Source organism: Mastomys coucha, unplaced genomic scaffold, assembly GCF_008632895.1.
Source record: "Mastomys coucha isolate ucsf_1 unplaced genomic scaffold, UCSF_Mcou_1 pScaffold13, whole genome shotgun sequence".
In the NCBI taxonomy this organism is placed as follows: domain Eukaryota; kingdom Metazoa; phylum Chordata; class Mammalia; order Rodentia; family Muridae; genus Mastomys; species Mastomys coucha.
Window position 1 is genome coordinate 7166323 of NW_022196895.1, and position 25196 is coordinate 7191518.

At 38.7% G+C, this 25196-nt stretch overlaps 1 protein-coding gene across 1 annotated transcript in view; it reads right to left on the reverse strand.

The window, feature by feature from the left end:
* Positions 1-1236: 1236 nt before the first annotated feature.
* Positions 1237-25196, reverse strand: part of Esco1 (establishment of sister chromatid cohesion N-acetyltransferase 1) — a 29105-nt gene continuing 5145 nt past the window's right edge. The window contains exons 2-9 of the mRNA XM_031364957.1: positions 22289-22400; positions 19788-19854; positions 16060-16174; positions 13843-13974; positions 8612-8701; positions 6082-6225; positions 3320-3507; positions 1237-2311 (exon numbers count right to left, since the gene is read on the reverse strand). Coding sequence (XP_031220817.1) covers positions 2164-2311; positions 3320-3507; positions 6082-6225; positions 8612-8701; positions 13843-13974; positions 16060-16174; positions 19788-19854; positions 22289-22400 — 996 coding nt within the window. The 3' untranslated portion in view covers positions 1237-2163. The remainder of the gene's footprint in view (positions 2312-3319; positions 3508-6081; positions 6226-8611; positions 8702-13842; positions 13975-16059; positions 16175-19787; positions 19855-22288; positions 22401-25196) is intronic.

Sequence of the window (25196 nt, forward strand, 5' to 3'; positions counted from 1 at the left end):
AAAAAAAAAAAAAAAAAGAGGAGAGAGAGAAAGGAAGGAAGGAAGGGAGGAAGGAAGGGAGGAAAGAAGAAAAAGAAAGAAAGGAAGAAAGAAAGAAGGGGAGGGAGGGGAGGAGGGAGGAAAGAGACGGGAGCGGGGGAGGAGGAAGGTAATAGCTGCATACCCCTTTAATCCCAGCATTCAGAAGGCAGAAGCAACCAGATCTCTTGAGTTAACAGCCAGCCAGGGCTATAGTGAAACCGGCTCAACAAAAGAAAGCTAATGAGGAGGAGAGGATTAAGATGAGGTGACTGGGGTTAAAAGGAAGAAGTTTGGGCTGGAGAGAGCTCAGTAATTAAGAACACTTGCAGCTCTTGCAGGAGTCCAGAGTTCAGTTCCCTACTCCTACAAGGAGCAGCTCAAACCATCTTGTAGATCTACTTCCAGAACATCCAATGCCAGGGCACCAGGCAGCCCTGTGGCACACATACATATATGCAGGCACTCACATATTCACAAAATAAAAAGTAAAATCTTTAGAAAAAGAAAACCTGGATCACTGCTTCTGAGACAGAATGAAAATAATTACACCCCCAACTTCTCTACTCATGTAAAGAGCACTGTGTGACACCACTCCATAAATAATAAAAGAACAAATCTGCAGGCTGGGGGTAAAATGTACACCCGACTGTTAGTCATAATGTGAGTCCCTAAATTTTAATAGGTTTTCAGTGGAAATATGATCATTTCAGCCCATAAAGGTGATCTAACTGAAACCACAGCGGCGCTTCACTCTTGTTCCGTGGTTCGTTTTTTCTTTTTTTAGGACCTCTGCTCACTTCAGTTGGCCCCCTTGCTCTGGTTAACCCCACTCACTCTGGCCAGCCCCGATTGCTCAGTACCTGCTCACTCCCGCCCAAAGATTTATTTATTATTATACATAAGTACACTGTAGCTGTCTTCAGACACACCAGAAGAGGGCGTCAGATCTCATTTCGGGTAGTTGTGAGCCACCATGTGGTTGCTGGGATTTGAACTCAAGACCTTTGGAAGAGCAGTCAGTGCTCTTACCCACTGAGCCATCTAGCCAGCCTGGTTCTTTCTTTTAAAGTTAATAATTAATATTAAAATATTCAGAAAGAATTTGCAAGCTAGTGAGAACTACCTTTAAGAAGCCTATGTTTTAATCTTATTTCAGTCTCAAACCTAAGAAACTTCCTGAAAGGGTACATTCAACACAACATTGTATCAGATACATTTATCACTTAGAAAAAGCCATCAAGTACTTTATTATTTTATTCTACATTATATACAAGTCATAAAAGGCCACAGCAGTTTTTCGACATATCACCCTTTAAAAGTAGAGGGCACCAGGAAGGACAGACAAGTATCAAGATGAAGTCCAGTAATGAGGGCGTACACTCAGTGCAGTATTTCTGAGGGATAACAACGCAGATACCAAGCCATCCACATTTAGTTTACAACTATTCTGTAGTTCTTTGTGACTCTAGTCATTTATGGCTCCACACAGAGACCTTCCCTTTCCACCATCAGTGTCGGAAACATAAGCAATGGAGACACTCTCTACTATACACGGTCTTTCACTGGAGCTCTCCTTTTCTGTGGGGTCTCCTTTTCTGTGGGGTCTCCTTTTCTGTGGGGTCTCCTTAGAGTATACTTTAGTAACTTCAAATTCTTAAGTGTGTAATACTGTACTCTCTTTGAATGGTAACTCAAAAGCATTGGTTTTCACTTTGAAAATACAATCTTTAAACCTATAACTGGTATCAGCAGATCAATATAAAAAAATACAGTACCAAGCTACACTGGTATATTTCCATATTAAGAACTTCAAAATATACTTATCACTGAGACCATAGTCCTTGCATTAATCTTCAGTCCACTATGAACAATTATCTGCTGCATGTAAACATGTCTAAATAACTATAGATAAAATACAATCATAAATTTCTGTAAAAGATAATAAAATATCTTCTTTTAAAAAACAAAACAATAATAAGCTATTACTGCATTGTTTCCAATTTTATGAAAATGGAACAACCATACGGTTGTTGCCAGTCCTGAGTTCATTTGTAAAAAAAATGGCCCTAGTTCCTGGATAAAGTCAGCAACCATTCCTTTCTCTTCAGAAGATGTCTTCTGGCACAATAAGCCAGATCTGCATTAGGTGGTATTCTGTCCATTGATGAAATTATAGACCAGAAACTGACCAGTGCCACAGTACTGTGTTGCAAACAGCTTTCCGTCAGGAGTGGGATCTGAGAAAGCGATTTCTTCTTTACTCAAATATGAGCCGTAAATAAAGTTACTCCTATTAAAAAAAAGGAAGATTGAAAAGTTAATCTTTGTTCATGAAAGTGAACAACCCATCAAATTCATTTAGACACGGAAGACTTAAGCAATGCTATATTCTATAAATACACTACAGATTGAACTCGAGGACTGACACTTGGTGGACAATTGCTCTACCTATCCACTCTGCCCCCCCAAATCTCTCATGGATTATTAATTTTAACCTTCTTCACTTTATCTTTTATCTAAGGGACTTTACTGGAAGAAAAAAGTCTGAATCCAAATAACAGAAAAATGAGATAGAAAATAATATAAAAATACTTTTAAAATTTTTTTAAAATATAGAGGTAGCACATGCCTTTATTCCCAGCACTTGGGAGGCACAGGCAAGACAGGTTCCAGGACAGGCAGGGCTACACAGAGAAACCCTGTCTCAAAAACATACACACAAACAAACAAACAAACAAACAAACAACAAAAAAACATAATCGCATGTGTGTGCACATGTGCATGAGAGGGAGAAAAGGGGGAGAGAGAATATGCTCATGCCACAGTGTATATTTGGAAGTCATACATCTCTGTGGATTTGGTTGTCTCCTCCTACCTTTATGAGAGGATTAAACTCAGGTCAGCAGGCTTTTCCACTCAGGACCTTTACCTGCAGAGCCATGTCACTGGCCCAAAAATTCTTAAGACAATTTTCTCTGAAAGCTCATTTCCCAAACACTATCCACATTTCTCTGGTTCTGTTTAAAAATCTCCAACAGTGAACATAGGTTGAAATGTATCTGTTATTTTGGACTAATTTTACAGTTATAAGTAAAATCAAAGAGGTTTAATAATGTCTCATCTATTATCAAACATTTTTACTCTTCAAATTAAACAAAAGAGATGTACAGACCTATAAGTATACTTATACAAAATTTACAATTAATACAAATAAAAGTTACACAGTTACAATTAAGTATCAATCTTTATACTGAAATGCTAAACTACTGCAAATGACTTGAAGAATTACATAAACTACCTTAAGCATTCAATCATGCGAGAAGCTATCTTCTTTCGCCGCATCATGCTGAATACCCATATCCGACTGATCCCACATATTGCAGGCTCTGGCAACGTTGAGCAGCACCATGCTTTTTGCCTTTCAAATCGGACTTTTTCTTCTTCTGACCTGATAACTGGAAGTTTCTCTTCTATAACTCGATAGCCCTATAAATATCAAAAATGGGAAGACATAAAGGTGGTAGTTGTCTAGTGTAATTCTTGCTGATGTCTGACTGCTTAAAAAACTACCAGACCAGTGCTGGAGAGATGACTCAGTAGTTAAGAGTGTTGATTGCTCTTCCAAAAGTCCTGAGTTCAATTCCCAGCAACCATATGGTGGCTCACAACCATCTATAATGGGATCCAGTGCCCTCTTCTGCTGTGTCTGAAGACAGTGACAGTGTATTTACATAAAGAAAATAAATACATCTTTAAAAAAAAAACCTACCAGACCACTTACTGATCCGGGTCTATTTCCATTCTGACTCATCTAGTTATTTGACCACATAATTAAGCACATTAAACAAGGAAACATCTTGCCATTACATTAAAGGAAAGAGCAACAGGCATGGCTGATGTCTTCCTCTACCATCTGGATTCTAGGTAAGTCCATGTTGGAGCTCAACAGTCATAGTGACTGTTCCTGTACTGTTCGTGAGCTCACCATGACATAAGAACTCAGAGTGAGGAGAAAGGGGAAATAAAAAGAGCCTTTCTTCCATATTCTGGTCTCAATAAACTGTAAACATAAGTACACATTCTTATACCAGTGGAGTTGTCAAAAAGAATATGCCTAGTTTTCTAAGAGGATAAAGCACAAAACTTAAATTAGAAAACAAAAATTAAGAGTGACACATGCAGAGGTGAGAAATGGGTCAGCAGTTAAAAGCATTGGCTGCTTTTTTTTTTCACCAGAAGAGGGCATCAGATCCCATTATAGATAGTAGTGAGCCACCATGTGGTTGCTGGGATTTGAACTCAGGACCCCCAGAAGAGCAGTCAGTGCTCTTAACTGCCAAGCCATCTCTCCAGCCCCCACTGGCTGCTCTTCCAGAGAACGCAGCACCCACATGGCAGCTCACAACCATCTGTGACTTCAGTTCCAAGGGATTTATGCCCTCTTCTGACCTAGAGGAGCACTAGGCATGCACATGACATACAGACACACATGAAGGAAAACGTAATTTCTAAAACTATTGTGATAAAGTATACAATTGTGTAGACAATTATGAATGTGGTAAAGACATCAATGCAACACTCATTATGAACAAAGTACAACAATATATGAGCAAGAACTTGGCTGAAATAAAACAGATTTCAGGTCTGGCTCAAGTGAAACTGGTAAGGGTCCAGAAACTTCTGTCCTCTGAGGATGGTCTTCAGCACTATGTAAAACTCACCATGTGAACACATCACTGACTGCAATTTGCTTTTTATATAATTTGCCTCCTAAACACAAACCCACTGCTCACTTAAGAGCTTAAGAGTCCTATTCAGGGGTGACAAACTTTCTACAGAGACCCATGCACCCATGCACCCCAACAGCTGCTCCCTCTGCCTTTATAGTAGGAAAGCTGCTGTGAAAAAGCATGAAAACAAGTGGATGTAGCAGGAGTACAATTAACTATTTACAAACGCAGCCCCATGTGTGTGATGGTTTCAATAAGCTTGGCCCAGGGAGTAGCATTGCTAGGAGGTGTGTCCTTGTTGGAGCGTGTGCAGCCTTGTTGGAGGAAGTGTGTTGGTGTGGGAGTAGGCTTTGAGACCTTCCTCCTAGCCACATGGGAGCCAGTCTTCTCCTGTTTGTTTTTGGAACAAGATGCAGAATTCTCAGTTCCTCCTGCGCTACGCCTGCCAGGATGCTGGCACGCTCCTGCCTTGATGATAATGACTAAACCTCTGCACCTGTAAGCCAGCTCCAATTAAATGTCTTTTTTTTTTTTTTTTGGTTTTTCAAGACAGGGTTTCTCTGTGTAGCCCTGGCTGTCCTAGAACTCACTCTATAGACCAGGCTGGCCTCAAACTCAGAAATCCACCTGCCTCTGCCTCTGCCTCCCAAGTGCTGGGACTAAAGGCGTGTGCTACCACCGCCCAGCTAAATGTTGTCCTTATAATGTTGCCTTGGTCATGGTGTCTGTTCATGGAAACCCTCACTAAAACAGCATGGTAATGCATGCTTCCCCCTCCCGCCCCCGAGTGCTGAGATTAAAGGTGTGCACAACCACTGCCGGCAGTAATGCATGCTTTTAATCTCAGCACTAGGGAGGCAGAACAGGAGGATCTCTATGAGTTCAAGGCCAGCCTGGTCTACACAGTGAGTTCTGGAACAGCTAAAGCTACCTACTGAGACCCTATCTCAAAAAAAAAAGTGCAGGGGAGAAGGAAGGGAGGGAAAAATGAGGAAGGAAGGAGGACAGATGGATGGACTAATTTCCACCCCGGCACCTATAATACCAGCACTCAGGAGGATACCAAGTTTCAGGCCAGCCTTAGCTACATAGTGAGTTATAAACCAAGCTGTTTTACATAGTGAGACTATGTCTCAAAGAAAAAAAATCAAAAGAATTAATTCCTACACAATATACAATTCTATTATAGTGCAGTATTATATATAATTGTAAATTTATACCCTTATCTAAAATGTAGATAGATTTATTAGGAAACTATTTAAGATCACATAGTAATGATAAGTTAATTTAGATATCAACTTTGTATGAACACTCTTTAGAAGTCACTTACCCACTGGATATGTTCTGCAATTAGGCAACCAACTACTTTTTTGTCATTAGAAATAAAGAGAAGTGTCTTAGTTCTGGAATAGCACATCAATGGAGCCTGTTGGAAACCCAGATCATTGTCAACCATCTCTCTAATTTCATCAACCTGCCAAGTAAAGAAAAATACCTTGTTTAAACAAAGAAAAGATTGTATAGAGGTTAAAAGTACTCAATAAATGGAATACATATACTCTCTAAAGAGCTTTTTGTTTTAGGGTTTTTTTGGTTTTTGAGACAGAATCTTGTTATCTTGCTATGGTGCCTCCTGGCTGGCCTGGTACTGAATACGAAACCCAGGCTGGTCTTGACCTAGTGGCAACTGTTCTGCCTTAAGCTCCTACGTGTTAAATCACAGGCATGTACCACCATATCCAGCTTGAAGGGCTATTTTAGGTATATGTACTGATTTTTAACACTAGAAGCAACTTGGCAAAAAGGGGGACTAGAGGGTTCTGTCAAACCCAGCGATCTAGAAAACAGTATGGGTAGGCGAGAGCATTTTAGCACTAAACAGGTAAGAACATTAAGACTCCCTTAGTAGGAACACCAAGTGTCTGCAATGGTCAGAACATACTGGAACCTTGGCTAGCAAGGCACTTTTCTTTCCAAGCCTTATTTAGAACTCTCAACAGTAAAGTTAATGGAACATAGGAAAGAAATTCATGCTTCCTATCTAGCAAGGATCTGAAAATGGGACAAATCAAGAACTGAACCCATTTTAATCCAATATCCATTTGAATATTATAGTTCTTTTTGGTATGTGGAAGAAACAAATTCAAATGTGACATAATCTTGTGTCAAACATTAAACATCTAGAAAATCATGGGGAACAGAGGTTTGAACCTTCAACATTAACATAGCATCAAACTGCTTCTTCCAAGCTCAAGCTCTTGTAGGCACTAAAAATCCCACTTCTATAGGGCTGCCCACTAGTTCTCCAGGTAAAGGACATAAACTGCCAGGATGGTCCACATCCCTTTAATCCCAGTATCTGTAAGGTAGGGGCAGGCAGCCTGGTCTAAAGCAAGTTCCAGGCCAACCAGGCTGCACCGTGAGGGGAAGGGGACAGAATGGAGACTCACAAGTTCCAAATGTTCCCATCACTAAACCTAAAATACAAATAACCTCTGGGCTGTTCCATACTTTCGCTTCTGTGCACACACAACAAAGCGCATCCCTTAATCAGAGATGAAAATTTACCCACTCATAATCTCTGATATCCTATAAGAGTGGCCCTGATTGGTTCCTAGAGAGATTGCTTACAATTCCTTCTATTTTAATTTTAAGCCTATTATGGGTTGCTAACTAGTAATACAATCAATTGTAGGCTTTCCTTAAGAAGCTTAAAGAAATTATAGTTGAGACAATTTTTTATATATTTCTTATATAGATTAAGATGTTAGCTATTTTCAAATAATAGGTATTTTCTTAGCCTCCTTTTCAGGCAACACAGTCCTAAATTTAAAGATGTTTGGGGCTGAAGAGATGGCTCAGCAGTTAAGAGCACTGACTGCTGTTCCGAAGTTCCTGAGTTCAAATTCCATCAACCACATGGTGGCTCAGAACCATCTGGAATGAGATCTGACGCCCTCTTCTAAAATGTCTGAGACAGGTATAGTGTACTTACATATAATAAATAAATATTTTAAAAAAATAAAGATGTCCAACTGTAAACTTAAGGAAAATATAGCAAATTATTTTCCTTGTGGTTCTAGACATTTTAGACACATACTAGAGTATAACTAGGTTTTTAGATAAATAACTAAACTCATACCCACATCAAGAATCTCTCATGAAGGGGGCTGGTGAGATGGCTCAGCGGCTAAGATCACTGACTGCTCTTCCAGAGGTCATGAGTTCAAATCCCAGCAACCACATGGTGGCTCACAACCACCCATAATGAAATCTGACGCCCCCTTCTGGTGCATCTGAAGACAGCTACAGTGTACTCATTCATAATATTAAATAAATCTTAAGAAAAAAAAGAATCTCTCATGAAAAAAAGTAATCTAGAAGACAAAGACATAGTATGTATATTATTTGTAAGTGTAATTTATGGGTTTTTTTTTTCACTAGTGGTGATTAAAATCAAGAAGCTTGCACGTTAGTTTATGCCATGGCCCTTTTCAAAATATTCTCTAAGACAAAATAGTGCCATACTGCACTATCTAATTCATTTCTCAATAAAGTAAATTCTATGAGCTACTGAAGATGTAATTTTGCCTTCCGTCACTCACATCACTCACATTGTTCACAGGAAATATTCAAACTACTTCATATATTTTATATGGAGTAAGGTTGGCATAATTTTTCAAATTCAAAATTTTCAAATTTTCATTTCAAATTAATTGTATTCATTTTTCTTTTGGGTGGATTACCTTCTTTACTCGCTTACTGTTTTCAGAATTGTTATTTAATGTGCCAAACCTGCAATGTATTATCCTCTTAACCACAGTCCAAGCTTTCCATCTGAAACTTTACTGAAAAGTTACCTTTTTCAAGGCATACTTTGGGTCTTCAGGAAGAACCATTATTATCCTACCATCAGGATATTCAGCAAGAATTCTTTCTTTTTTCCAGCCCTAGATATAAAAGAATGGATTTTAAGTATCATACTTTGTTCATTCATGTACAAGACAAAAAGCACTTGTCTAAAAGTTGCATACTTGAAAAATATAGGTTCATTAATACTTAACTAACGATAAATTATGTTTTGTTAAATTTATAACAGATTGAACAAGCTAATTTCTAGTTCTCGTTCACAAATATGCTATACCACAAAATTTCTAATTTATCATTCCCATCTTAGCAAATTTTAAAAATCACACAAAAAAAAAAAAAGAAAAAAAATTAAGGCCCCTTAAAGTCAGTGATTCCCAGAAGTGAAAGGCTAACTCTCCCAGATTCTGGATAAAAGAAATCAGCTCTCAGATTCTGCTGGAATATGGTTACCTCCACAAGTAAACACTTGTATTTATGTCTGGCATGCCAGAGACCTCCAGGGGTTCCAGGCTGATTTGCATGCAGTAGCCCACTATGAAAGGAACAGCTTTTACTCTTATTGTTCACAACTATCAAAGCCACAAGAAGGAGACTATAAAAAACATAACTACCTTCTAAGAATCTAATAGGGAAGGAGGCTACGTTGTGTGTATCTGAAGTTAGACATACTCAAAAAAAAGAGAGGTAATAAACTCTTCTTCAGATCCACACTCATGGTGATTAATGAGCAGAACCTGCATGAAAAAAACAAAACAAAACAAAAGCCACTTAAATCTAGTAAGATGGGACTGAACCAGAGGTTAAAACTAGGAACGCTGAAGTTCAAAAGATTTACAGGAGTGAGCTATAACTAGTTGTTCCATTAGTCTTACCCAAGCAATGCTATGGAAAGAGGCCTTTTAAAAAGCAATTTGTAATTCTATTTAGGGAAACCTTTTCTAGTATCACCTCTAAAAATATAAAAGCCCAATAAAGAAAAGAACAGCTAATTTTTTGATACACTATGGCAAGACTGAAAGGGTAAAAACTGGTTTTCTAAGTTATCTTTTTGTTTTGTTTTTGTTTTTTGTTCTTGATGGAATAGGAGCAGGATCTTAGTTGGAGACAAAAATTTCTAGTAACAAAGGTCAGCATACATAAGATCATAGAACCAAATACTGAAAATTCAAAATCTGTTTAAAAGAATAAGTATTCAAGGACAAGAAAACTGAAGTAACTAAAATGAACTAAGGATGGGAAAATTATCTCTAGATTAAGAAATCAGGCTGGAAAGATGGCTCTGCACTTAAGAGTACTTGGTACTCTTGCAGAGGACCCAGGTTCGATTCCCAGAACCCACATGGTAGCTCACAACCATCTGTAACCTCAGTTCCTGGAGATCCAACAGGCAGGTACATCATCATACACATACACACACACACACAAAACATTCATATACATAAAGCAAAGTAAATATTCTAAATTGTTTCAAGATTAAGAAATCAAAATAATAAAAAGTCCACTCAGAATCACATACATATCTGAATATAACTAAACAATTTTTAAAGGCATAAAAGATAATACTTCTTTTAAAAAGGAATTAACATTAACATTACTTCTTGGAAAACTTTTGAAACCAATTCAATTTCTATGCTGTGAAAGGGAAGTTACTATATTTGTTCTTTAAATCAAACCATAGAGTATGGGAGGAAGAAATCAAACCGTAAGTTCAATAAAGAACTACACCAGCCTGGTCTACAGAGTGAGTTCCAGGACAGCTAGGGCTACACAGAGAAACCCTGTCTCGAAAAAAAACAAGGAAAAAAAAAAAAAAAAGAACTATAGATTTAAGTAATTTCAAACTATACAAAATTTCAAACTACACATACTTCCTGGACTGAATTACCTCAAGATAGTTAAATAGATAATTATTCCTATTAATTGCCTTTAAAAATAGTAAAACTGGTATAATTATACTACATACCACAGACATATTATTTTGTTTTAATAACATTTAGTACAAATTTTTCTTGTGAAACAATCAGAAATATGCATGTTTGTCTATGAAAACCATCACAATTAGATAATTTTTATTTTAAATATAATAGTTTTGTCATGTACCAAAATAAGCCTTTGTATCTAACAAGGAACTGTGAAAGACAAAATTACTATTACTTAGACTTCACTGATCTTCATAAGGGTATAACTCAATGGAAACTTCCATAGAAAAGCTTATATTTTTGTTGTTTTAAATATTTATATTTATTTCATGTGTATAAGTGTTTTTTGCTCACATCATGTGAGTGCCTGCGGCCCTAAGAGGTCAGAAGAGTGTTAGATTCCCTTGAAAGGTAGTTAATGGATGTTGTGAGCTACCATGTGGGTTCCTAACCATTGAGCCATGTCTCCAGCCTCAAGTTTGAATTCCTGGAAGCTAACAGATATGGTAATTTGTTAGCTTTGGGGAAACTACTTACTACAAACTCTGGATCTGTTTTCTATTCTAAACCATCTAGAAAATGGCTATTGCCAAACAAAAAGTAGCACAGAACAGCCACTAGGTAACTCAGGAGCATCCATTCTCTTCTTACTAGTACAAATAAAACCAATCACTACTCAGCTAATCAATAAAATGTTCCCAAAGTACAACAGTAACTACAACCACGAACAAAAATAGAACAATCGTGCTAACTCAACAGTAACTACAACCACGCACAAAGATAGAACAATCGTGCTAACTCAGAACACCTCTGTAACTCAAGTACAGTGAGTACTTTGCCAGTATCACTAATAACTTGACTCTGTTAAAAGAACTTTTAAGAGTTGAAATTTGTCTACTGGTTGAAAATGAGACAGAGGATGTGTATTTAAAGAAATCCACCCAAAAAACCACACCATGTTTGCAAATACAACATTCTAGTGTAGTGCATTTATATCTCTCACTCTCAGCTGTAAGCATACTACATACAACCCTCTGCTACCAGGAAGTATTTTCCAAAACCTACAATTTTGTAATCTAGCCGTTTGGATGCTATAAAACATTTTATATTTACTTTTTGGTTTTGTTTTGAAACAAAGTCTTGCTATGTAGACCAAGCTGGTCTCAAACACGTAGATCTGCCTGTCTCTGGCTCCCAAGAGTTATCATCAAAAGCTTACACTAACATATCAGCCATATTTTATATTTGTCATGAAAACCCTCATCTATCTATGCTGAGGTTTGAAACTAGAGCTGATAGCATGCTAAGTAAATGTTTCACTATAGAACTTTATCCCTAGCACACTAGTTTGGATTTTGTTGTTGTTGTTTTGCTTTTTGGAACAGAGTTTCACTGTGTAGCTCTGACTGTCCTAGAACTCACTCTGCTGTCACAGAGATCCACCTGCCTCTGCCTCCCAAGTGGTAGGATTAAAGGTGTATGCCACCAGCTCCCAGCTTAGTTTGGATTTCTAATAGCAACTAACAACTAATGGTTAAATTTTCCTTGTTCTAACTGTTTAAATATCTAGAGAGCAGAAATTAGGGTTTTTTTCTTTTTTAATCTGATAAAAAAAAAAAACCACTGAGTGGTAGATATAACAATACAACTATAAAAATTCATCAATGCCAGGCATTAATCAGCTTTAATACTAGCACTAGGGAGGCAGAGGCAAGCAGATCTCTGAGTGAGGCCAGCCTGGTCTACAAAGAAACCCTATGTCAAAAAACTAAAACCAAAACCAAAACAAAACAAAAACCCTAAATGAACATGATAATTAAACAATTTAAACTGAATGCGAAGGACTTGTATCAAGTTCATGTATTTTAGCCCTAAACACTCTATGGTTTGCTATCCAACAGCACCACTTTGTTTTCCAGATGTAAGAATATTAACACCTGCCAGGCAGTGGTGGCGCACGCCTTTAATCCAGCACTTGGAAGGCATAGGCAGGCGGGTTTCTGAGTTCGAAGCCAGCCTGGTCTACAGAGTGAATTCCAGGACAGCCAGGGCTATACAGAGAAACCCTGTCTCGAAAAAAACAAACAAATAAACAATATTAACACCCAAATTAAAAAAGCCTAAATTGTAAAGAGTAAATTACCAAGTTATAACCTATATCTACACACTGCAGAGAGGAGTGTGTGTAGAAATACTTATGAAATAAGAAATACAAAGGATAAGCCAAAAAGAAAGGCTCACCTAGCCTGCTTAGAAGAAACACTAGGCAAACGACCAACCGTTCAACCATGAAGCAATGCAGAAACCATTCAACTAAAGCCAAGTACATGAATCTAGATGAGGCTACCAAGACCTTTAAGTGACCCAGTATCTAGTACCTGATGAAATGAATTGGTGAGCTCAGTTCAGATATCCTGGAAGTCAGTGTACAGTACAGAAGGTAATGTGAAGAATAAAAGATTCCATTTCAGTTACAGGTAAATAGTAATTATATTAAATTACCCTTTTATATCTAAAGTGGCTCAAAATTGCTAACACATTTGCTCTTTTCAGAAGCAAATATTAAACAAGCCTATTATGCTTAGATGCATTTATAAGAAAATTTATGTTGTACCAAAATACATTTTACACTAAACCATCTTTACTTTATGACATTTTTAAAAATGTGCTACAATTATTTTTTACTTCATAAAGACTAATTCTATTAACAGCAGAGTCCCCAAATCACCTATTTGATAAAATATACACTATCAATCCCCAAATATAAGCTGCACTAAGCCACAAGAATATTTAATATAGACTCATCCCATAGTAATTATGTCAAAAGAAAATTTTAAGAACTACAAACAAGCTAAATAACCTAAATTTAAAATAGCACAGTATCAATCTAAGGAGATAGATTTCTTGGTTTTTTAAATTTGGTTTTGTTTTAAGGGGAATCACTACCTAGGTGTGCTTTTGTATACATTATTAATCTCTAAAAACAAAAGAATTTCAGTGACTCAAATTTGGTAATTCAGTTCATTACAAACCATGACTTAGGAGAGGGAGGAATGGCTCCAAGGTTAAGAACACTGGCTCCTCTTGCAGAGGACTCAGGTCCAGTTCCCAGCACCCACAGAGCAGCCCATCAATATCCAGGTGATATGACACCCTCTTCTGACCACCATGAACACCATGCACACACGGAGCACAAATATACATGTGGCGAAAACACCATACACATAATGAAAACAGAAAAGAACAAAGGAACCTGACCTAATTTCCTGTCATATCTGCTTTAGTTCACAAAGTCAACTTACCACATACTTTACAGCACTGATAAACTGGTTGTGGAAAAGCAGGTGCTGGGTTTCATCTTCTGGATTTGAAGCTGTATAGAGCATTCCACAGATATTACAGGACACTGCTCCAAATCTTTTGTGTCCTGCATCCTATTTATAAAAAATAAACAAAAAGTTTTCTTCCTCGTCAAAGTAACTATTTCTGAAAACAGCCTCCAAAACTTTGACCAAGTGAGAACTACTTAATTTATGAGCAACATTTAAATTTATGACACAAATTAAGATACCAAAGTCTAAAATCTGAGTGCAGTAAAGCTGTGCTCTGTCCTCCACATGGACACAGGGGTATGTGTGCACACTTGTGTTCTTTCCCCCACCCTCCACATGTGTGTGTGAATTTCCTTCTGACTATGTCTCTCTATAATAATAAATTAAAATTTATCTTAAAAAGCTAGTACACAAGCATGAGTCTCAAATTGCAGTCTAACAGAAATGATTAGTTCCATGTTCAATGACAAACCCTGTCTCGAAAAATAAGATGGAGTGTGACTAAAGACACCTTTGTTGACTCTGTCCCTCACCCACAGGCACTCATGCACTCAATGCCCAAATTTTCCATTGTAATAACCTGTTGACTCATTCAAGAGCACAGTACTTTTTAAAGAACTGAGAAAATGTCCATCAGTATAAACTTTGTCCAAAGGTTCCAAATAACAAATAATCTATGCAGGAGAGCTAGTATACTTCATACTTAAAATAGTTACAAACTAGAGAAAATAATGTATTGCAGGACTCACATGGAGGAGGAACAGAACCAATTCCCACCAGATGTCTTTCTGACCTCCACTGAGGCACCATGGCACAGGCATGGACATGCTTGCACACAAAATACACACACACACACATATATTTAAAGGCATAAATAAACTTATTTTCTCTGTTCTGCAACTGTACAATTTGAACTAAAGCAGCTACTCAAAGTTTCAGACTAGGATCTTAGCATCACTAGTGTGTTACATACAACTAGGGTTAAACAATAACCAGAAATCAACTGCAGTACAAGACTGCATAAAACTAAAGGGAAATTCATTCTAAAGGATTCAAACTATCAGCAAAACATTATCTAAAACTTATTTCAGGTTATATTTTTCTTTTTGAAACAGGTTCTCACTATATATCTCAGGCTGGCTAACCTAGAAATTCACTGCATAGCTCCCTAGATGGCCTGGAACTCATTAAGTAGGCCTGGCCACTCTTAAAATCTCAGAAATCTGCCTACCTCTGCTTCTTGAGTGCTGCGATGCAGGTGTGTGCCACCATGCCTAGCACTTCCAAATTTATCTATTGTCTAACAAAACTCTAAACTGAGTATAAGCAAATATACATAAAAATAATTTTCTTAAGCATATTTAAATGTACTTTGGTAGTATCTATTTATATTAACACAAGCAATCTCTTAAACTCTTTTCATTGCAAAACATCTCGGCACTCTCCCATCCCTGTGAATCTCCTACAGTGAGCATTCTGCTTTCTCTGCCCTTCACGTAAGTAAATCCATGCATGGTCTTGTGTCTTCTTGTGAGTGACTTATTTCACTCAACATGTTGTTCCCAAGGTTTATCCATGCTGCACCAAGAGTAAGGATTTTTCTCTGTAAGGCTGAGAACTAACCATTGTGACTATTCATCTATCAATGGATAGCCAACTTGCTTCTATTCTTTGGTAGTATAATAGACATGTCACACAAACATTGTCATTTGTACTAAATCCATGTCATTTTAATATTTAAATAAACTTCTGGGAAAGGGCAGTGATCAAGCAACTCTTCTAGGAAAAAACGTATGTGAAAAAATAATATAATGTGTTATGACTAAAACCAGAGACAAGGAGACTAAAATATAATTATCTAAAGAAAAAAGACTATAATAATACCAGGAATGTTTTCTATAATGAAAACCTATGATGACCAAAAAACAATTTATTTTGTTTGTTTTGTTTTAATATACATTGGTGTTTGTCTGCAGTTGTATCTGTGTGGGGGTGTTGGATCTTGGCATTAGGAGTTGTAAGCTGCAATGTGGGTGCTGGGAACTGAAATTAGATCCTCTGGAAGAGCCAGTCAGAGCTCTTAACCGCCGAGCCATCTCTCCAGTCCCCTTAATTTGTATTTTAAGAACTTTGAGAAAACAATTCCTTTACAACAATACTTCAACAATAGGCAAACTGTACACTTACTATGATCAGCTGTTTTTCATCCACTTTCTCAGAGTCTTTCAGTTTCAAGGACTTTGGAATTGTTATCTCCAAATGAGAATCACACTTCAGCTGAGAATGATTTGGTGGTATATCCCTTTAAAAACAAAGAAAGGAAGGAAGGGAGGGAGGGAGAGAAGGTGGAAGGGAAGAATTAGATATTATACGTCCTTATAATGTCAAATCATTGAAGAAAAGAACACATTTTCTATACAACAAATTTCGATTTCATGGAGGAAAAAAAACCTCTAAAAATCAAAGTGAGATTTTTGTATATTTAGTCAGTGACAGAGTACATACACAAGGCCCTAGGCTAGGTTCAATGCCCAGTATGAAATTTAAAAAGGAGCCAGGCAGTGGTGACACACACCTTTAATCCCAGCACTTGGGAGGCAAAGGCAGCTGGATTTCTGAGTTTGAGGCCAGCCTGGTCTACAGAGTGAGTTCCAGGACACCCTGTCTCAAAAAACCAAAAAAGAAAGAAAGAAAGAAAGAAATTTAAAAAGGAAATAGAGCCAGGTGGTGGTGACATATGCCTTTAATCACAACACTTGGAAGGCAGAAGCAGACTCTGTGAGCCTGAAGCCAGCCCCATCTACAGAGCAAGTCTAGGACAGCCAATGCTACACAGAAAAATTTTGTCTTGAAAAATAAAACAACAAAAGGAAATTATAAAAATTAAACAAACTAGACAAAGCATAGAATCAACTTAGATATCTTATCAATGGGTTGTAAACAGAATGTGGTATATATACACAACTGACTATGATGTGCAGGTATATGCTTTTGTGACTTTTCAATGCATGGGCAGGCCCCAGAGGTCTGCATCAGAGTTCATCACCCTGACTCTGAGGCAGCAATGATCCCCAAAGTGAGGTGGGCAATACTGGTGCAGGCAGCAAACACATTAAACCTGCCTGGGTAACCAAAGAACCAACTGAAGACTATGAGCACGATGAGATGTTTTTGAGGAAGATGTATCATGTGCTGCTTGAGGTAGATGTGCTGGAGGCACACTGCAGTGCCCAGAGTTTAACTGTTTTTCCCCTTACTGACACAGGATCCTAAAATGTTGATAGGTAACATAGGGAACCCAGAAATAACCTTGCTAGCAGCCATTCTGGCACTCTATGACTGTCTGTATCTGTGGTGATACAGTCTGTTAAATAGCCTTGTGTGACCTAGACTTCTTCCAATGACACAGAGCAGTGCTCTTTTCCAAAGGTGCATGGGAGAGCAAAAGCGAGAGAAAGAGAAAGTGAAAGAGAAAGAGAGAGAGTGAGAGAGAGAGAGAGAGAGAGAATGTGTACGCGCGTGCAAGCCCGGAGATTGTACGAGCTTGGAGATTATTATGTTACATGAAACTCATCAGGGGTAGAAAAGCAAAACATTTTATGGTCTCACATAAGGAAGCTAAAAACATTAACCTCATAGAAATAGTAGTTGCCAAAGCTAGGAGGTGAAAAGGGAAGACTGGTGAAGCAGAATGACTGATAGGTGGGCAGGCTGTAGCGGAACAGGAGAAATAACTTGTAATATGCATAGAACATAGGGCAACTGTGTATTTCAAAATAGCTGAGAAGATTGTCAGTGTTTCTGACACAAAGAAATGACATGTGTTTGAGGTGATTACTATGCTAGTTACTCTATTCAATCATTACTATACTGAAAGACCACAGTGTATCTCATAAGTTTCTAATATGTCAATTAAAACTTCTTAAGCCAAGAAGAAAGCTCCAAATTATCAATAAACAAACTGCTTCAGTTTGTCCTAAAGACTATTTGATGTCAGGCAAGTGGGTCAGATTTACTTACTAAATGGCATAAAGAGAGGACACCTTATTTATTAAAACACTCTAACTATACATACTAATACCTAGTATTTCAAGGTATATTAGGCTTTCTTAAACAGTACTGCCTGCAGCATGAATGAGAGAAACTGTGAAAAGAACTGAGGAAATGAAGACTAAGCGTGATAGGTAGGACTTTATGCCGTGGGCAGACATCCTGTCTTCAGTGACTAGTCTGTCAGTCACTGCAGTTCACTAGAGAGAAGTTACAAATGAGCAGTGTCCACTAAGTAGACGGCTGCTGCTGCTGAAGAGATCAAGGAAACTCTGAGGAAATTCTCAAGTGGAAACTTCTACTTCTTTGGAAAGGTAATTTATGTCAAATGATGTTTTGCTGGGGAGCACACGGCTGAAAGGATGTTTTGATATAGCAAGCACACGAAAGGACACTTGATGAAAGACTATAAATATGACCCCAGACGGTGGAGCTTTAGTTTGGTTTGCTCCACCTCACTATTCTTTGCCAAAGACACACATATATTGGCTCTCCTTAGATAGTGTCGTTGAACCCAACTTGTGCTAACAACACCATTAAGAGAAACTCGCCCAACCTGGGATATACATTTTTAGCCGTGCAGTGGTGGTACATGCCTTTAATCCCAGCACTTGGGAGGCAGAGACAGGCAGATTTCTGAGTTCCAGGCCAGGAGAAATCCTGTCTTGAAAAGGGGGTGAAGGGGGAAGGGAAGAGGGAGAAGGGAGGGGGGAGGGAGAGGGAAAGAGGGAGAGGAGGAGAGGTGAGGGGGAGAGGGAGAGGGGGAGAGGGAGAGGAGGAGAGGGTGGGAGGGGGAAGAGGGAGGGGGAGAAAGGGAGAAGAAGGGAGAGAGGGAGAGGGAGAGGGAGAAGGGGAGAGGGAGAGGGAAAGGGAGAGAGGGAGAGATGGAGAGGGAGAGGGAGAAACTCGTCCAAGAACTGTTCATGAGGTTTCCGCAGCAGCTTGCGGCCTCTGCAGCCTCACCTTAGGCTGGTTGGTGAGCCTGGCGGTTTCTTCAGGATTGAACTACAACTGCCTGGTGTCTGTATGGTGAATGGGCTGGAATGTAGCTGCCAGTTTGCCAGGACTAAACTGTAGCTGCTGGTTCTTGCCTGATGTCTGCCTGCCTACAAGACTGGTCTGCAGATTCATGTTTGGTGTTTCTACAGGACTGAACTGCTGCCAAAGAAGATCAAACTTGTCACCTAAGAACTACTGCTGAACAGGTTCACTTCCCCATATCCTAATAACTTATCTCTTCTACTACCTCTGCTGAGTGGTAGGCTAGGAGATGTCAAACCTTATTCATTTATTTATTTATTTGTTTTGTTTTGTTTTTGAGACAGGGTTTCTCTGTATAGCCCTGGCTGTCCTGGAACTCAACTTTGTAGACCAGGCTGGTCTCGAACTCAGAAATCCACCTGCCTCTGCCTCCCAAGTGCTGGGATTAAAGGTGTGCACCACCACTGCCTGGCTCGAGGTTGAACCTTATTAAAACCAGGGTGCAAAATATTTATGCCTACAAAATCCAAATGTAGAATTTAGCTGAGGTAGGAAGCAAGACAAATACACTCAGAGCACATTACCTTTAGAGACAAAAAAGGAGAGCTACTACATGAATAGGTATAGAAAAAGCTCAAGGGCAGGGGAGGCCCCCACCTCTAATCCCAACACTAGGGAGGCAGAGGAAGGTGGATCCCTAAATTGAGGCCAGCCTGGTTTACAGAACAGTTTCCAAGTCAGCCAGGACTACAAAGAGAAACCCTGTTTCAAAAAGAAAGCATTCACTAACAACAAAGAGTGAGTAAATGGTGACTGCCAGCACCAACATTTACCAGCCGGTCTTCCTAAGCACGCTCACGTCCGACACTAAAGGGTCGCCTTACCTGTTCTTTCTGCTGACAGGTGCTGCTTTACTGAGTGCACTGTGCTGCTGCTGATTAGGAGCTGGACCTGTCAGTTAATAAAGCACAAGATTGTACAGTAAAAAAGTTTTAAAATATTATTTACATGAATGAGTGTGCATTTCATGCCTACATGTATACCTATGCCTTCGAGGCCAGAAGAGGACATCAGATCCCATGGGACTGGAGTTACAGATAGTTGTAAACCACTAGGCGAGTGCTGGGAATTAGAAAGAGCAGCCAGTGCTCTTAATTGCTGAGCCATCTCTCCAGTGCAATATCGTAAACATTTTAATAGCCCTCATTCTACTAGAAGAAATCACAAACAACACACACTCCCTCTTCCATCCTTCCCTGACTGGCCTAGAACTCAAGTGATCCACCCACCTCTGCCTCTCAAGGGACTAAAGGCATGCATCATGACACTGGCCAGAAATCATTTTTAATTAAGCATTTAGTACACCGAAATTACTTTAAAATTTATTTTTACTTTGTGTGTGTTTATGAGTACATGGATATACATAAGTGGACCATATACATGCATGTAGCAGAATTTTCCCCTAGTTAATTGATTGGATAATAAACAACAAGAAGCCAATTACTGGACGAAAAGGAGAAGGTGGGCCTTCCTGGTCCGAGAGAGGAAGAGGGGACACAGGAGGGAGGAATAGCCTTTTTAGTATGACTAAGCCAAGCCAGAGGAGCAGGTTGTAGACCAGGAACAGTTAGATTTCCAACACAGAATAGTTGATGAGTTCAGGGCGATAGATTCCACGCCCAGCGGTTGTGTTTTCTGTTGATTCTAAACTAAGATTGTCTGGTATTTTCATTTGTGGCAACTCAGGTGGGCAGGAGGGAAAGAATTTAGCTGAGGCGGAATTCAGCCAGGCTTTAGAATGGGAAGATTAGGCAAGGCCTGAGCTCCAGGGGAGAGTTAACCGCAGCGGAGTGCAGGCCATCTCAGAGCTCTGGAGAGGCGCTCGAGCCTATGGCTAGGAGAAACACTCGGTCTCAGTCTATGTACTGGGCTGGAAACAGATGGAGACTGCTGGTGCTAGCTGGCCATATCGTGGATTGATTGTTTTTTATAATTACACTCTGCACAGGCAGTGACCAAGGAGGAGAGGAGAACGTGTTAGACCCCTTGAGCTAAAGTTACAGATAAGTCACCATGTGGTTGCTGGGAACCAAACCTAGGTTATCTGTAAGTGTTCTTAACCAATGAGCCATCCCTCCAGCTGCAAGAAGTTACTTTATTTTAATAAAGGAGGCCATAAATGTGGAAGGGAGCATCGAGGGTTGGAGAGAGGAAAGAAAGGGAGGAACTGATATAATTATAATCCCAAACTTAACTGAAATTTTAAGATAAAACATCTAATAAAATTAGAACCTCACTTTTAGAAATTACCTTTCAAAAACAAGCAGAAAGGTCTGATAAATTTCTGCTGCTTAAAAAAAAAAAGTACAATACAAACTAAGACTAAGGAGCAGCAAAGAGGTCTAGATTTAGTTTATCTTGTAATTTCAGAAGTCATTAACAAATGCTAAAGAAAAGAAACTGGCTCAATATCTACATGACTAAACTCTCTATGTAAATGAATGAAAACATTTTGTTTAAAATGTTATGGTTTTTAGAATCTTAACTATATAAGCAATTAAATTCAATAAAAGTACTTTATTTTTCTATAAATGCATTTCCCATAATTGCACTACACTCATGCCTCCCCTACTTGAGTAACTGCAGGCACTCAGGAGCAGCTGCAAGTCCCTGACCACAGCATTCTACAATTACAGAGTTCTAAATCCTCTGTTGCTTCACGTGAGCTCAGGTGAGCAATATCTATCCAATAGTTCATCTAATATTAAAAATCATGAGGTATTAAAAATAAAACTTTTGAACAGTATAAGTGGAAAACTTGAAGCATAGTTAAACCTTTAATTCAAAGAAAGACTCACTGAGTACTGAGAAAAACTCACAATGGTAAAGCGCAAATAACAGATAAAGTCTGAAGAATATCCCCAGTTTAAGCAATTCATTAAAGAGCACTTCTTAGAGAATATCAAAATAGGAGCTACAGAAACCAAAGAATTTGTGGTAGGCAGGCCAAAGAGAGTATTTAGGTACTGCCACAAAGCAGTTAATAGAAGCAATTCTACTGAAAGAATTAATGATAACCACAAATTTAAAAACCATTAGCGAGGGCTAGAGATGATTCCCTGGCTAAAAACACTTGATGTTCTTGCAGAGAATACAAGTTCAGTTCCCAGCACTCACTGCAAAGTCTAGTCCAGGGGATCTGCTACCCTCTTCCAGGACAAATACACACATGTGATGCAAAGTGATACATAAATAAAAGTAAAATAAACCTATTTTTAAAAATATAGCAATGGTCAACAAGCCTGTTTCCCATGAAAATGTTCTCTAACAGGAACAAATATGGCACTGACCACTGTAAAAACAAATAGAAATTTCAAAGTATTACCTGGAAAGTTTCTGTCCCCATCAATCTTAGCTTGACTGAGAAGAGTTGAAACGGCAGCAGTGTTTTCTAATGGCTTAGTCTCCACCTCAGACGCTGAACATATGCTGAAATTCTGAACACATAGAATTTCAACAATCTTAAGTTAACCTCTGGAGCTTGCCCTAATCATTTTCAGCCAATTATGCCTACTAAAAATATTCTTAAGCTAAGTCATTGAAGCAATCCTCACAGATTTACCGTCAAGTCCACATCCATGATCCTGCCAGGAGTTACCCTTTTAGCATCATTAATTAGCATTAATCCCATGCTAAATTTAAAACATCTCACTGGATCTTTAATCCCAGCACTCAGGAATCAGAGAGGTCAGCAGCTCTCTGTTAGTTCAAGGCCATCCTGGTCTACATCGAATTCTAGGACAGCAAGGGCTCCACAGTGAAAGTCTACCTCAAAGCACCAAAACAAAATTTTAAAACTTTAAGTATCTTCCAGCCATCTAGCTCTATGCTTTTCTTCAAAGTTCATATCTGAACTGTACACACCCACATAAATGTTTAAGTGACAGTACTTTATGTAACAAAGTAAAATATATTAAAATTAATTTACCTGTTAATTTACTACAGTTATCTTTTCCCTTATAAAATTTTAACATATCACTTAAAAATTAACCTCTTTCATGAGGCCTTCCCCAATTTTTCCCAATTACTTCCATCATCTACTTTTCCACAAACTTCTCATTTTCTATTCTAATCAGCTTAGTCATCAATAACTCTATTTAAAAAACATATAATTACCTCTTTACTACCAAGAACCTTCAGTTCATAACTTTATCAAAGCATTAATCCATTAGTAACAAGAATATAGAATCAACTTTGTATCTCTGTAGTTGTTACAATGAACATGCACCACTACTGTGTATGTGCACGTGTGCATTTTAGAAGGGTTCACATTGAGTGTTAGAGCCAACGGAGTGCAGAAAAAGGTGTCCGACTCCCCTCAAGCTACCTGTTGTGAGCATCCAGATGTGGGTGCTGGGAACCAAGTTCAGTTCTTCTCCAAGAGCAATACAAACTCTTAGCTGCTTGGCTCTCCAGCCCATAACACTACTTTAAAATAGGTTTTTTTAAAAATAAAAGTAGAAGAAACAAGAAACAAGTGTGATGGTACTTGGCTACAATCCTAGCATACACCCAGAAGGCTAAAGTAGGAGGATTCTCAGTTCAAGGCTGGTGTGGGATACATGGCAGGACCCCGAGTCTCAAGTCAACTTCACCCTTCTCTCTCCCAAAAGTCAATTATACTAAAAAATTTTAATGCAAACAACCACATTATTAGTGATTCTTCACTCTACTAATGTTAGTAAGTTGATTTAAGATAATTGAGCCTTAAAATTCTTATCTGAGGAAATGGCTCTGTAGCTAAAGTCTTTGTTGAGGAACTATGAAGACTATGTCTAGATTACCATAGCTTCTTAAGTGCCAGAGGGATAGATACGGCAGTGCACTGAATGTGCGCCTGCCAGAAGGCAGAGCCAGGAAGAAGATTTCCCAGAGCACTCTGGTTAGTGAAACCAACTGTATAGGCACACTCTGGATTTAACCAACCTCACAGACTCAGGATGATTTTCAACTTCAACCACTGACCTCCTCATGCCATACATGGAGAAACCAGGCAGTGGTGGGGTACGCCTTTAATCCCAGCACTTGGGAGGCAGAGAGACAGGCGAATTTCTGAGTTCAAGGCCAGCCTGGTCTACAAAGTGAGTTTCATGACAGCCAGGAATACACAAAGAAACCCTGTCTCAAAAAACCAAATAACAAAACAAAACAAAGTGTGGGGAAAGGAGGCTAGAGAGATAATTCAGCAGTTTTAAGGTACTTGTTGCTCTCAGAGAATCTGAGTATAGTTCATATAAGCCATGTCCTGCAGCTCACAACTCGCTCATGGGGCTGTCATTCCCTCTTCATACCTCACAAGCACCTGCACACACATACTCACTAGAGACACAAATACATAAATAAATCTTCTAGAAATGGAAGAAGGGCTGGAGAGATGGCTCAGTGATTACGAACACTGGTTGCTCTTTCAGAGAATTTGAGTTCAATTCTGTGGCAGCTCACAACTGTCTGTAACTCCAGTTCCAGAAGATCCAATAGCCTCGCCCAGACACAAGCAAGCAAAACACCAGTGTATATAAAATAATTTAAAAAATGGAAGAACTAGGTGCACATACCTTTAATCCCAGCACTCAAGACAGAGGCAAATAGATCTCCATGAGTTCAAGGCCAGCCTGATCTACAAAGTAAGTTCCAGGCCAACCAGGGCTACACAGTGAGCACTTGTTTTTTGTTTTGTTTTACAGGAGAAAATTTCAGATATGAATAAGTAAAAGTTTGTTTATATTCCCTTATTCTATAAATATAAATCTGTTTTTATTTAGCACTAAGGATTGACCCTATCTACGTTCTTGTGCATGTTAGCAGACACTTTGCCACTGAGTTGTATCCAAACCCTAAATCTAGATGAATTCTGAAGCCTTTAGATTTAGTGACAATTCTTTAGATTGTCACTAAATCATTTAAGTCACTCAAGCCAAGCCTCACTTTTCTTATCTGAATAACAATTTATAATGTAGACTGTGACTGGGATTTATGATTCTTTCCTTAGCATACTACACAGGAAATATTCATTAAATAAAAACTATTAGAAGGCCAAGCTGTGGTGGTGCATGCTTTTAATCCCAGCACTAGGGAGGCAGAGACAGACAGACTGAGTTCACAAGACCAGGCTGGTCTACCGAGTGAGTTCCAGGACAGCCAAGACTGCACAAAGGAAGCCTGTATCAAAAAACAAAAACAACGGGCAGTGGTGGCGCAAACCTTTAATCCCAGCACTTGGGAGGCAGAGGCAG